Source organism: Entelurus aequoreus, linkage group LG01 (genome assembly GCF_033978785.1).
Source record: "Entelurus aequoreus isolate RoL-2023_Sb linkage group LG01, RoL_Eaeq_v1.1, whole genome shotgun sequence".
In the NCBI taxonomy this organism is placed as follows: Eukaryota; Metazoa; Chordata; class Actinopteri; order Syngnathiformes; family Syngnathidae; genus Entelurus; species Entelurus aequoreus.
In genome coordinates, this window is record NC_084731.1 from 76,261,432 (window position 1) to 76,276,775 (window position 15,344).

General features: G+C 38.6%; 1 protein-coding gene across 1 annotated transcript in view; it reads left to right on the forward strand.

The window, feature by feature from the left end:
• Positions 1 to 13,674, forward strand: part of LOC133657360 (bile salt export pump-like) — an 85,269-nt gene extending 71,595 nt beyond the window's left edge. The window contains exons 27-29 of the mRNA XM_062058611.1: positions 7,485 to 7,691; positions 9,709 to 9,855; positions 9,930 to 13,674. Coding sequence (XP_061914595.1) covers positions 7,485 to 7,691; positions 9,709 to 9,855; positions 9,930 to 10,130 — 555 coding nt within the window. The 3' untranslated portion in view covers positions 10,131 to 13,674. The remainder of the gene's footprint in view (positions 1 to 7,484; positions 7,692 to 9,708; positions 9,856 to 9,929) is intronic.
• The last annotated feature ends 1,670 nt before the right edge of the window (positions 13,675 to 15,344 follow it).

The following is a 15,344-nucleotide window of genomic DNA, read 5'->3' on the forward strand; positions in this document are numbered from 1 at the left end:
GGCAATTAATTTTTACCGGGGGCCGCATGAGCAACCCGAGCACTGCTGGAGGGCCACATCGACAATATTTCAATTAAATTTTGCTCAATATTATTTTTGATGTATACCGTAAGATAAATAATAATAATAGTAATAATAATAATTAATAATACTACATCGTAGTGTGCTCGGGGGGCTGTATATCTAAGAAGGACAGCTCCAGACTGGAGAAACTGATCAGGCGGGCCGGTTCTACGATCGGACTAAAACTGGACTCACTGGTGACGGTGGCAGAGAAGAGGACTGTGGAAGAACTAGTGAGCATCCTGGATGATGCCAGTCACCCTCTGCATACCGTTGTCAGTAGCCAGAGGAGCCTGTTCAGTGCTAGACTGCTTCATCCCAAGTGCAGGACTAATAGACTAAAAAACTCCTTTGTCCCACACGCCATTAGACTGTACAACTCCTCTCTGGGAGGGAGGGGGGGTATTAGAATGACGGGGGATGCAAAACAATAACAGTGTAATACGTTTTCATAACATGGTCACTAATGCCTAGTTTCTCTTGTTATATTCTTATTTTACTGTTATAGTTGTATTCTCATTGATGCTTTTTGTTTTTATTCTAGTGTAATATTTTTCTATTATGTTTCCATTTATACCCCCATTATTTACTTTTTTAAATTCGATCTCAATTCTGTACACTGCTGCTGGAATTTTAATTTTCCTGAGGGAACTCTCCTGAAGGAATCAATAAAGTACTATCTATCTATCTATCTATCTATCTATCTATCTATCTATCTATCTATCTATCTATCTATCTATCTATCTATCTATCTATCTATCTATCTATCTATCTATCTATCTATCTATCTATCTATCTATCTATCTATCTATCTATCTATCTATCTATCTATCTATCTATCTATCTATCTATTTATCTATCTATCTATCTATCTATCTATCTATCTATCTATCTATCTATCTATCTATCTATCTATCTATCTATCTATCTATCTATCTATCTATCTATCTATCTATCTATCTATCTATCTATCTATCTATCTATCTATCTATCTATCTATCTATCTATCTATCTATCTATCCATCCATCCATCCATCCATCTATCTATCTATCTATCTATCTATCTATCTATCTATCTATCTATCTATCTATCTATCTATCTATCTATCTATCTATCTATCTATCCATCTATCTATCTATCTATCTATCTATCTATCTATCTATCTATCTATCTATCTATCTATCTATCTATCTATCTATCTATCTATCTATCTATCTATCTATCTATCTATCTATCTATCTATCTATCTATCTATCTATCTATCTATCTATCTATCTATCTATCTATCTATCTATCAATCTATCTATCTATCTATCTATCTAATAATAGTAATACTTCAACATAGTGTGTGTAACAGCATTCCATGACTAATATAAATAAATTAACATTAATAATAAATGACAGTAAAATAAGCACACGTATGACTGAGGAGTCATAGTGTAACTTTGTGTGGTGTTTGAGTTGTCCGACTTTTTGTGTGGCCATAAACGCGCCAGCGGTTTAGTGCTATGCGTGTTGGTGACAGATGACAAGTTTGTTTTGGCCTCGTTTGTACGGCAGAAAATGACTACTTTTTCGAGATAGAAGTGTTTTACTCATGTTTTTGGTGTGGTTATGTCCGAATATAAACAGTTTTGCTCAATAAAGTGATCGATAAAATTCCTGTCCTCGAAGCATCTCGATAGACGTTACAATAATTGAACGGTGTTGACGAACACCGTTAGGGCCGCTTGTTGTCACTGTCACTCAAAGTTGCATTGCAAAATTACACAGAATAAATATGTTTATTTTGTTTAGAATTCAGATGGGATTTGATTTAGTGCGCGGCATATATTTGCTGTGCGCAGCGGACGCTTGAGCCGTGCGCAATTGCGCAGGCGCGCACCTTAGAGGAAACGTTGCTTGGCAGTCCATGTCTTGTTAAAAACATGCCATTCGTCATCAACTTTTCTCTTTTTAGCGTCTCGGGTGTAAACCGTGCATCACTAGTCGCTGCATGTGCACCTTCACTCGCAGGTTACACACGGACATACGCCCATAAATAATACTTTTCAAAATAAAAGCAGCACAGTTGTATTGCGCGCACGACATAGATGTTTTTTCAACTTTATTTTGTAATTTGTGATTGCAGCTGTTCACATTCACTGTCCACACGGAAGTAATACAAATAACGATTTTCAAAACAAAAGCAGCACCGTTGTATTGCACACTCGACATAGATACTTTTTTAAATGTATTTTGTAATTTATAATTGGCCTCACGCGGGCCGGACAGGGACACACAAAGGGCCGGATGCGGCCCGCGGGCCGCAGAATGCCCAGGTCTGTCGTATAGTGTTCTGTGGTTACTTTTTGGTTGGCCAACGGTTTACGTTGTATTGCGCACGCCCCTCCCCTCCCTCCCCTCCCCTTCCCACACCCAGACACACACAGAGTGCAGAGGAAGAATCAGAAGCACGTCACTGCAGCGCTGTAATAAAACACACTCAGATCTTCTGTTTCTAGCCGATACTACATAAAAAATTACGTAAAATAACGCAGTAACGCATCATGTAGTAACGGTAACTGAGTTACTGAATATAAAAAATTTACTGTGTAACGCGTTAGTCCCAACACTGTCAGTGACAATCTATAATGAAAACAGTCATGAAAAAAAAAAACCGCATTGAATGAGAAGGTGTGTCCAAACTTTTGGCCTGTACTGTAAATGTAAAAAGTGGGAAAAAAGCGCAACATTAGCGCTTGTTGGATGGACTCACGTTGCTGAAGACAAACAGCTCATTAGCATTAGAGCTACAGACACACAAAAAAACGTGTTCCCAGTAGGGCTCACTAAAAGCACTTCTGAACCGTCTATACTCTGAGCTAGTTTGTGCAATTCCCTTCAAACAAACTACCGTGGGACCTCTGAGACCTATTTAAAAGTGTGGTAAAACAGTTTAATATGACACCTTTAATGACGCTTTCATAAAAGTTATAAACAAAAAAAAATAAGCTTCCATTTCAAATGCAGCATCTATAACAATCTTTAGGAGGGAATGAGCTCTCATGTGACGCTCCAAATATGATTTTTCAGTAAACACACACACAAATGACTTCACAATCACAATGTGCTTGCTCTCAACTAAAAGGGCCGTCCAGACGAACAAAATTTCACTTAGTTCTGTATTTTTTTGCTCATGAAAATGAGTAACTTTTTGAGTAATGTGTAGATAATTAACTTTACAAGGAACATCTACACCACTAGAGCCCATTCCACAGCTTAAAAAGGAGATAAAGGCATGGAAATTATTATTTTGATCTGTAGATTGCACGTTTTGTCACCCCAGTTCATGATTGCTTCAAAGCTGAGACGGCTAACATTATGAGCCAAAAATAAATATAAAATAATCCCCATTTCCGGATTCCCCCGTTGATGACATAGCCCAGTGCTAATCAGTAGCATGTCAATGTATATTAGCATCAAGCTAGTGCATTTATGAAAACGCATAGCTTTACTTTACTTACGTTGGCGCGTTTATTGAGTCAGTTGCTTTGCCAGCATTGAAAATTGCAACATGACTGTGTTTCTTAACCATTGTCGGGCCGCCATAAAATAACTTTTTTCTGGACCGCAGCAATACTCAGTTGCAATACACTTTCCCACCACTTGTGGCAGTAAAGACAATATCAAACAATCAGAAGAAGTCTGGAGCTAAAGTCATAGAAACGTTTCTTAAGTACAAAAATGATGACTAACGTGGTGAAGCTGTAAGTCCATTTGCACTTTAATTGTATTGACAGTTCAATTAAGAAACATTCATTATTAATTTGTACATTTATTTTCCGTCAGTGATTCATGAGTCCCTTTTAATGCACTATATTTAGTTAGTACTTATTTTTCTAATCAGCCTGACCTAAGCCTGAGGTTTATGTGTTAAATAAATAATATTTTTTTGTGATTAACACATTCTTTCATATCATTTGACAAGGTTGTTAACTGTAAGTAGGTTACATACAATTATTGAATATGATTAAAGTCAAAAGTAAGATTACTAATTCAGTATTAATATTTAAGTGTGTCCCAGACCCCTCTGTTGTGGAAAAGTTGGGCCCTGAGATAAAAACGTTAAGAACCCCTGACCCAGAGGTAGTTTGGCCGAGTCCACTCTCAGTGCTGCTTGAGTGATCGCCAAGTGCCAAAGTGCGAAGAGTCGGCAACCGAGCGTGACGTCACGTGCAACCCGGGTACCGTAACATGCCACCGTTGGATTTCACATGAATCGGGTGCCAATAAAAGTACGCCCTATAATAATAAACAACACTTTTTAGCGCTTGTTATTGGGATCTCGGTAGATCAGGCCCTCTGTCGTTTACCCGGAGACAAAATAGAGGTCTAAATTTATATCAGTCAACATGATACAGTCATGGCACATGATGGCCTTTTGGAAAATGTCAGACATGTCGCTTTCAAACAAATCAGTAAGTGTCACTGTCCATGAAACCTGTCTAAGGCAGATAACGAATTTGGGTTATTTACTCCACCAAAGTACGCTATTTTCCTGACTGTAGAGCGCATATAAGCCACCAAATTTAACAAGAAAAAAGTATTTTTTCCTATATTAGCTGCACCAGACTACAGGCCGCAGATATATAGCTTGTGAAAATAGTTATTTAAACAGAAGATTCTGTAAATGTTTATTTGCATACCTTTATTGTTTCCAGACGATGTCTGTAACAAGGCAGTAAAACGGGGGATCAAACAAAACAGAATTCATCGTCATGGACCCACTAGCTGCGCAAGCTGGCTGTCCAATCAGCTAAACAGACTCAATAACTCCACGGTGACGTTTTGGTGAATTTTAAGAAACTGAAACAATATAAAAAAATGGAGGTTAATAATTCGAACACAGGCACTCGTAAACGTCTTAGCATATTGGCTGTTGCCAGCGATGCTAGCTTGATTACATTACAATAGCACGTACAACTATGCACTCCTACAGACATCACACATGGGACGGTTTAGTCAGTAAGAAAAGTTTTAGTTATATTGTAAAACTTACAAACGTTGTTTGGAGTGATGAATGAAGAATCCATGCGAGTAGAAACGCTATGAACAATTAGTAGACGAAATGGCACTTGTACTTTCGGTTCAAGGCACGAAACTAAAAAAATTACTGTAGACGAAAAACCCGCAGCACCTTCATTAAGCAAACTAGTCCAAAAGATGGCACCATAGCACAAACAATAACACACCTTTTGTTAGTGTCTCTGTCGGTGTTTTATGACAACTATTTGTTGAATACAAAACATAATGGCTGTTACCGAAGAAACATCCATAAATTAGCCGCACCGTTTTATAAGCCGCCGGGTTCAAAGCATAGGAAAAAAAGTAGCGGATTAAAGTCGCCAAAATACGGTATCAAAAGTGATAAGTCAATATAACTCAGTGAATAAGTGCCTGAACACAAGGGGGACTTTGCGGGCAAAAACCAACATATTTTCCAATCAGCTAAACAGACTCAATAACTCCACGGTGACGTTTTGGTGAATTTACTGAGGAATTTGTGAAACTGAAACAATACAAAAAGAATGCCGTTGTAAGTTAATAATACTAACACAGACACTCGTAAACATGTTAGCATATTATCTGATGTTAACGTCGCTAGCGTCATTAAATTACGATAGCGCGTTCAAATATGCATGAAAACACTCCCACATACATCACACATGGGACGGTTTAGTAAGTATAAATAGTTTTGGATATATTGTAAAACTTACAAACGTTGCTTGGAGCGATGAATGAAGAATCCATATGAGTAGAAACGCTATGGACTACTGGAAGAGCAGATAGCTCTTGTACTTCCGGTTCAAAGCTTTAAACAACAGGAAACACTGTAGCCAGTCACTTGGGCTGTAAAGCTTTGGGAGCCACACGATTCGATTCGATTCTTGGGGGTAACAATTCAATTCAGAATCGATTCTCGGTTCAAAACAATTCTCGTTTCAAAATCTATACTTTTTAAATATTATTGCATGCCAGTGCTATGATTAACTGCATTCCTCAAAAAAATAAACAGCTCTTATCAATTTCAATATTACTTCAAATAAAACTGGTTTTCTTTTGTAAAATTCTTCCCAAACATTTAATAAAGTTAAATACAAATATCCAACACTTCTCTTGTCTAAAGTGAATCTGTACAGCAGATATAGATCATCTACATCAGGGGTCTCAAACTTGTTTTCAATGCAGTTATGGCTGCCCTCAGAGGGCCGCTTATAACTGTCAATAATATATGTATATGTACTGTATTTGTATTTAATTATTATTTATAATGTTAGGCACACATAAAAAGTCTGCAGTTTTCACGGCAAAAATCTGGTAGCTCAGTTGCCATTTTTTATAATCATAATGTTTGCAGTATTTTTTAACAGCACATTACTGTAAGTGGAAAAAAGGTCCCGCAGTTTTTTTGCTGTAGAATTCGAGCAACTGACTTGCCATTTCCCCCCATAAAATCCATGGTTGTTGTTTCTACAGTGTACTACTGTAAATACAAAAACGCCACCATTTTATTTTTTGGGGGGAAAAATTCCGGCGACTGAGCTCCAACTTTTTTTTTTTTTACAGTCAAATTAATTGTTATTCCTACAGTGTACAATTTGATGGATAACTTGCTTCGAAATCATAAATCATCCAACATAATTTTTTAGTGTCATAATATAACATTTGTTACATTATTAGATAATAGTATTGTATGGAGTGCATCTATTTTTTCTGTGAAAAAAAGTCCTTTATTGAGACATATCATGTCCAAGCTTTCGCGGGCCACATAAAATGATGTGGCCTCCGGGCCTTGAGTTTGACACCTGTGAACTACATCAACAATATGATTTGTCTGAGTAGCTGGATAGAACAGATTGGAAAAAATATATATATATTAAAAAAAAAAAATGTAATCGATTAATAACGTTACAAATAAGAATCGCGATTAATTTGAAAATATATTTTTTTTACAGCCCTGCCATTCAGCCAGCAGCACTGGAGTGAGCAAACTCGTCCAAAAGATGGCGCCACGGCACAAACAATAACACACCTTTTCTACGTCAGTGAGGGCACCTAAATTAGCCGCAGGGTTCAAAGCGTAGGAAAAAAAAAAGGAGCGTCTTTCAGTCTGGAATTCACGGTAACGATGTAACATTTCTGAATATTCGGTTCCTTGGTTCACATTTAAATCAGACAATTTCGTGAGCACTTGACTTCCCTGCCAGAAGGGAAGGAGCGCCAAGATGTAATTGGTGGTAATTGAGCTGCAAGTGGCGTGAGAAGTCACGGCGGTGATTGAGTAAGTTGGGAGGAGAAAGGAGAGTGGAGCTCATTAACAGGATTGTACTTCCACGCTTTGGCCGCGACTAACAGCGGAATCAATCGCCTCTTACAGCTGATCGATGGCCGCGACTCCACCCTGGTCAACGTGTCTTTCCTGCGCTCCAAGATCGGCATCGTGTCCCAGGAGCCCATCTTGTTTGACTGCAGCATCGCCGACAACATCAAGTACGGCGACAACTCGCGCGCCATCGGCACCAACGAGGTGATCGCCGCCGCCAAGAAATCGCAGCTCCACGACTTCGTCATGTCTCTCCCCGAGGTAGGTGGAGTCGTGTGGGGCGACCCCGGGCGCAAACACGGGGATTAGTTTGTTTGAATGTTCAGGCTGATCAGTCAACAGGGGCAAACAAATTAAGACTGCGAGAGAAAACGCAGGCGGGAATAATAAGGTCGCTGAATCGATGGCAGACACTTTATCAGCTTTTCAATGGCCATGTTTGGATTACATCAAGAAACTTTTACACCAAGGGCCACCCGCTGAGTAATCAAAACTTGCGGGGGCCATTTGGATTTTTTTATTTTTCCAAGACCAAAACAATACAGAGATTTTTTAAAGGCCTACTGAAACCCACTACTACCGACCACGCAGTCTGATAGTTTATATATCAAAGATGAAATCTTAACATTATAACACATGCCAATACGGCCGGGTTAACTTATAAAGTGACATTTTAAATTTGCCGCTAAACTTCCGGTTCGAAATGCCTCTGAGGATGACGTATGCGCGTGACGTAGACCGGGGAACACGGGTATGCCTTCCACATTGAAGCCAATACGAAAAAGCTCTGTTTTCATTTCATAATTCCACAGTATTCTGGACATCTGTGTTCGTGAATCTGTTTCAATCATGTTCATTGCATTATGGAGAAGGAAGCTGAGCAAGCAAAGAAGAAAGTTGTCGGTGCGAAATGGACGTATTTTTCGAACGTAGTCAGCAACAACAGTACACAGCCGGCGCTTCTTTGTTTACATTCCCGAAAGATGCAGTCAAGATGGAAGAACTCGGATAACAGAGACTCTAACCAGGAGGACTTTTGACTTCGATACACAGACGCCTGTAGAGAACTGGGACAACACAGACTCTTACCAGGTCACCCCCGGCTCTCACAGCATCTTCCCTATCTGAATAGCTTCAACTCCCCACTAGTCCTTCACTTGCACTTTACTCATCCACAAATCTTTCATCCTCGCTCAAATTAATGGGGAAATTGTCGCTTTCTCGGTCCGAATCTCTCTCACTTCATGCGGCCATCATTGTAAACAATAGGGAACTTTGCGTATATGTTCAACTGACTACGTCACGCTACTTCCGGTAGGGGCAAGCCTTTTTTTTATCAGATACCAAAAGTTGCAATCTTTATCGTCGTTGTTCTATACTAAATCCTTTCAGCAAAAATATGGCAATATCGCGAAATGATCAAGTATGACACATAGAATAGATCTGATATCCCCGTTTAAATAAAAAAAATTCATTTCAGTAGGCCTTTAACCTTTAGTGCTACCCTCAAGTTTGGTCTCAGTCATAAAAACTTTAAAAATAAGTCATATATATATTTACAAACCCCACAACCAGTGAAGTTGGCACGTTGTGTAAATGGTAAATAAAAACAAAATACAATGATTTGCAAATATTTTTCAACTTATATTCAATTGAATAGACTGCAAAGACAAGATACTTAACGTTCGAACTAAAAAACCTTGTTATTTTTTGCAAATATTAGCTCATTTGGAATTTGATGCCTGCAACATGTTTCAAAAAAGCTGGCACAAGTGGCAAAAAAGACTGAAAAAGTTGAGGGATGCTCATCCAACGCTTGGCCCCGGTATAAACCGCTTGCTTGCCTAACAGAATTGCTATTGTGACATCCAGTGGACACATTTAGAAGAGCAGTTTCTTACTTTAAAAAAAACAACTCATTTTCATACTTGGCAAACTCATCACACGGGCCGGATAAAACCTGTTCACGGGCCTGATCCGGCCCGCGGGCCCTACGTGTGACACCCCTGGTTTAAATAATATGCAACTACTTGATACTTGTTTATATTGACAAACTGTTTTAGACCGCAATATTGTGCAATGAAGGACACTTATTACGTATGTCTAGCTCGCGTGCTATTGTGTGCTTAGCTGTTGCGTAGCTGCTAGCTCCTAGTAGCCCTCCGGTATCGTCCGATACTTGTTTTTTCCGCAATATCTGACATCAACATCGGATCGGGACACCCCAAGTGGATGCAGAGATGCCTCCTAATTGGCAACACATGATCTTTGTGCTCAGAAATACGACACCAACGTGGGAGCTCAGGGTTCTCAGTTATCGCGAGGTCAAAAGCAGCGCATCGCCATCGCCAGGGCCATCATTCGCGACCCCAAAATCCTGCTGCTGGATGAAGCCACCTCAGCTCTGGACACGGAGAGCGAGAAGGTACGAGGATGCACAATATTATTCTGCGGGCCACAGCTTGTGAATTGCGACTCTATTTTGCTTTTGGCCTCAAGACCGTGCAAGCGGCGCTGGACAAAGCCAGAGAAGGCAGGACATGCATCGTCATCGCCCACCGCCTGTCCACCATTCAGAACTCGGACATCATCGCCGTCATGTCTCGGGGCTACGTGATCGAGAAGGGAACGCACGACCATCTGATGGCCCTGAAGGGAGCCTACTACAAGCTGGTCACCACCGGGGCACCAATCAGCTAATTGCAGATGACATGAGGGAACATTAGATAATGACAGTATTTATTTGTGTGGAAAGGCCAGCAGGGGGTTTGAGGACCGTGTCGTGATGCTGGTTGTCAAGCAGACTTCTAGTCGTTTGTCATAGGGCGAGCAGTTTTTTGGAGTTCCCAGCATGTTATAAAATATACAAGGTGCTTTGCGATAGGCCTGGTTGAAAACTGCATACAAGTGTTTTATATCGGTCCATATCCACAATTATTGATTTTTTTTTAATTTTTTTTATGACCTATTAAAATGAAGGACCAGGATGAAAATATATTGCAATGTATTTCAAAAGTCTCCTTCCTCTGATTAGAATCGAGGCAGAAAGCAAAGGAAATGTCAACGCAAGCATGGAGAACACTCAATGCAGACACAATCGTAAACACTGAACAACACCGGCAAATTCCCTGACAAAATGAAAATTGCAAAAGTCGTACCAATTTATAAGTATGGAGACATACACCAGTTTACTAACTACAGACCAGTTACATTACTTCCACAATTCTCCAAAATCATGAAAAAAACTATTCAATAGCCGATTAGATATATTTATCAACAAAAGGGACGGCGTGGCGTAGTGGGTAGAGCAACCGTGCCAGAAACCTGAGGGTTGCAGGTTCGCTCCCCGCCTCTTACCATCCAAAAAAAAAAAAAAAAAAAAAAATCGCTGCCGTTGTGTCCTTGGGCGGGACACTTCACCCTTTGCCCCCGGTGCCGCTCACACCGGTGAAATGAATGATGAATGAATGGTAGGTGGTGGTCGGAGGGGTCGTAGGCGCAAACTGGCAGCCTCGCTTCCGTCAGTCTAGTAGCTGTGGCTACAAATGTAGCTTACCACCACCAGGTGTGAATGAATGATGGGTTCCCACTTCTCTGTGAGCGCTTTGAGTATCTAACAATAGAAAAAGTGCGATATAAATCTAATCTATTATTATTATTATTATTATTTCATTATTAAAAGTGGGACGCTCGTGGAGAACCGATATGAATTCTGAGCAAATATCTCAACATCGATAGCATTAATCAAAATAACAGAGGAAATGACCAATGCAATAGATGGTAAAGAATGTGCGGCCGCTAGAGATGCGCGGTTTGCGGACACAACCGCGGAGTCCGCGGATAATCCGCGGGTCGGGCGGATGCATGACGAAAAAAATAGATTTTAAATAGATTCGGGCAGGTGGCGGTTGAACCAATTCAGAAAAAAAAAAAACATAGTTAAAATTTGTTACCCACATACGAAAAACGAGCAGCACTCTTTGAAACAGGCAATTATTCATCAGGCACTGCTGCAGCTGTCACGCCAAATTTCTTCCCCCCTACAAAAGCCTTCCCCCCATTTACTTCCTGGGCTGCGTCCAATAAAGTCACAAAGTTGCCGGGGGTCCTTAACCCGCATGCGACTGTCCTGTTTCGCGCCTGTACAAAAAAAAACAATAATCGATTTCTTCAGATTCAAGCAGCTGTCAAAGACGAAGTATCCTTCCAGCGATGGGCAGTCAAAGCCGAAGCGCTATCGATCGCTGTCAATGACGTAAGAGGAAACATGACCACGGAAGTAAATGGGGGGGGGGGGGGGGGTTGTAGGGGGAAGAAATTAGGCGTGACACAGCACACCACAACACAACACAACAGTAGAAGAAGAAAAAAATAAAAAGATTGCAACGCCGGCTGCAGACGTGGTACGCGACAAATTAAAAAAGGGAATACTAAAGACCAGGGAAAAAAAATAACAATAATAGCCAACACTTTCTTAATGGAAATGACAATAATATTATAATAATGATAAATAATATTATCACGCATTAATATCTCTTAGCCTCTAATGCGTGGCCAAGAGATATTAATGTGTGGCACGCATTGAATGTCTCTGCTGCATTGGATCAGTCTCCTTTCTTTAACAGGAATGCCTTGCATCGTCTATATTAGATATATAACAACGGGTGGGTGGCGGGCGGTTGTGGTTTTGATAAAATGTTAGTTCGGGTGGATGACGACTTTTGTGATGCAGTTGCGGATGAAATAATTGCCTATCCGCGCATCTCTAGCGGCCACTGTATTCATGGACTTAACAAAAGCATTTGAAACAATTAATCATGATATTTTAATAAAGACATTTGAACAATATGGCATCAGAGGTTTGGTCTTGAACTGGGTAAGAAGCTATTTAACCAACAGGAAGCAATATGTGAAGATGGGTGAAAATATGTCAATATCTTGTGGTGTACCCCAGGGATCAATACTGGGACCAAGATTGTTTAATATTTATATAAACGGCATTTGTAAAGTTACAAAGGACTTAAAGTCAGTTTTATTTGCAGACGACACAACTGCTTTCTGTATAAGAGAGAACACACAGAAGATAATACAAATAATAACAGAAGAAATGAACAAATGAAAAAAATGGTTTGACAAAAACAGACTATCTTTGAATCTCAGTAAAACTAAAATAATGCTATTTGGTAACAGTAGAAGAGAGAATGATACACAAATACAAATAGACAGAGTAGACATTGAAAGGGTAAAATAAACCAGATTTTGGGGAGTATTAATAGATGATCAAATGAACTGGAAATCTCATATACAAAATATACAACATAAGGTGGCAAAAAACATTTCAATAATGAAAAAAGCAAAATACGTCGTGGGCCAAAAATCACTTCATAATCTCTACTGCTCACTAGTGTTACATATCTGAGTTATTGTGCAGAAATATGGGGAAATAACTACAAATGTGCGCTATATTCGTTAACCGTGTTACAAAAAATATCAGTTAGAATAATACATAATGTTGGAAATAGAGAACATACAAACACTTTTTTATTGAGTCAAAAATATTAAAGTTCTATGATTTGGTAACATTGCAAACAGCTAAAATGATGTACAAAGCAAACTATAACCTGCTACCAAAGAATGTACAACAATTCTTCTCAACAAAAGAGGAGAAATATAACCTTAGAGAAAAATCTAATTTAAAACATTTTCTTCTCAACAAAAGAGGAGAAATATAACCTTAGAGAAAAATCTAATTTAAAACATTTGTATGCACATACAACACTTAGAACCTTTAGCATATCAGTATGTGGAATTAAATTACGGAATGGATTAAGTAAAGAAGTTAAACATTGTACTGATATGATCCAGTTTAAGAGGTTGTTCAAATTAATAGTGCTTACAAAGTACAAAGAAGAAAAATTATGAGAAATACTTTCAACCTTATTGAAAATAAGATATTCTTCATCTCAGTATGTTAATAATGACTGACTTAATTATATATTACAAAACTGTTGTATTATTCATTCACGGATGTCATTTTACTATAAAAAAAAGTCAGTAAATGAATGTATATATTTGTAAACGCGCAGAAGTGGGAAAGGGGTAGGAGTAAATAAACTTTGCTTCTTCCTACTCCTTTTCGGACATGATGTAAAGTGAAATTATATGAAATTGTGTGATGTATTTTGCTGTAAGTGTGTTCATGTTCGAAATAAACTAAAGAAAGAAAGAAAGAATAATCTCTTAATGACAAGGTGCAAAACTTTAGCATGCAAGCACGCTAACATTAAAGTGCTAACTTTTTTGCTAACTTTACATTGTTTTCTTTAATTACACAGGCATACACCTTACAGTCGTATAACTTGGTATGCGACACATGATAACGTTAGCATGCTAGCATGCTAACATTAAAGTGCTAGCTTTTGGAGCTAATTTAGCAACCGTTTACCCTAGAGTCATTTAACTTGGTATGTGACAGCTGTTGACTGTTTGTGTGCCAACGTTAGCATGCTAGGGCGCTAATGATAAAGTGCTAACTTTTTTCCAAATGTTACACTTTTTTCTTTGATTCCGCAGCGATACACCTTGCAGTATTATAACTTGGTATGTGACACAAGCTAAAATGCTAACATTAGCATGCAAACTTTTTGAGCTAGTTTTGCAACCCTTTACACCAGAGTCATATAACTTGGTATGTGACATTTGTTAACTGTTAGCATGCAAACGGTAGCATGCTGGCAAGCTAACTTAAACATGCTAAGTTTTTCATCTAATTTTACACTGTTTTCTCTATTTTCGCAGCCATACACCTTTGAGTCATATAACTTGGTATATGAAACATGCTAACTGTTATCATGCTAACATTTGCACACATGCTAAATGTTAGCATTTTGATGTAAGCATGCTAACATTTTAGGCTAGCAGTGTAGCTCTATTTGTACAGTTAAACCTAAAATTCTTGGATTTAGACACTCGGCGCCATCTTAAAAGTACCCCGGCTTCCGGCCACCCCCGGCCAGAGGTCCAAGGCACAAATAGCAGGCCCATCAAAATTTCTGCGGGAATTTTCTAGTTCTAATTGTTATGATTGGTAAGAATGATTTGTCAACATATGATTGATTGATTGATTAAACCAATATTTACAATACATACTTTTTTCTTTGCACAAATGTCCTAAATTCTTTGAGGGCACACATTTAAGTGCTCGGAAACAAAATAATTATACCCACATACTATTATAGAAGTCTAATTCCAAAAAGTTTTCTACTTTTAATATTTTTATTTTCAAATCCAATTGGATGTGAGAGTAGCAACAATATTGTTTCATTTTATCTAAAAAAAAAAAAGTATAGTTTAGTGCTATTAATCAATATAATCAATCTTTTGTATTTTGATTAATCGCGTCCATTGTTGGAATAAACTTTAAAAAACTAATATTTTGACAGAAATGCAATATTTTTTGTCGGAATGTCATACATGAACTTAAAAAAAAACGTTTGACTTGAATGTACGTCATGTATTTGCTCAAAACAGTTTTATTTAGCACTAGCACATTCAACTTAATAGCAAAGACTACTTCCTGACTACAACTACACAACTAGGACAAATTGAAATGAGACTCAGAAGTGTACGACAGCAGTACTGCTAATCAGCTACAAAAAATGAAGCTTTTATTACAAAACAAATTAAAATGTACTACCATATAAACACACAAGTTGTTACCGTGAATCAACGGTATAGTTACCGTATGAGATTATTTGCATGGAGTGAGAAGAGAGAGTATATTGTGGATAAAAAAGGAAAAACGTCCTCTTGACAGTGTAACAGTTTTTTAGTTTTATCCAAATGGGACCGTAGTCAGACCAAGGTGGTCTGTCAATGATGCGAGGCGCTCGTCCCCACCAAATCCGCTAATAC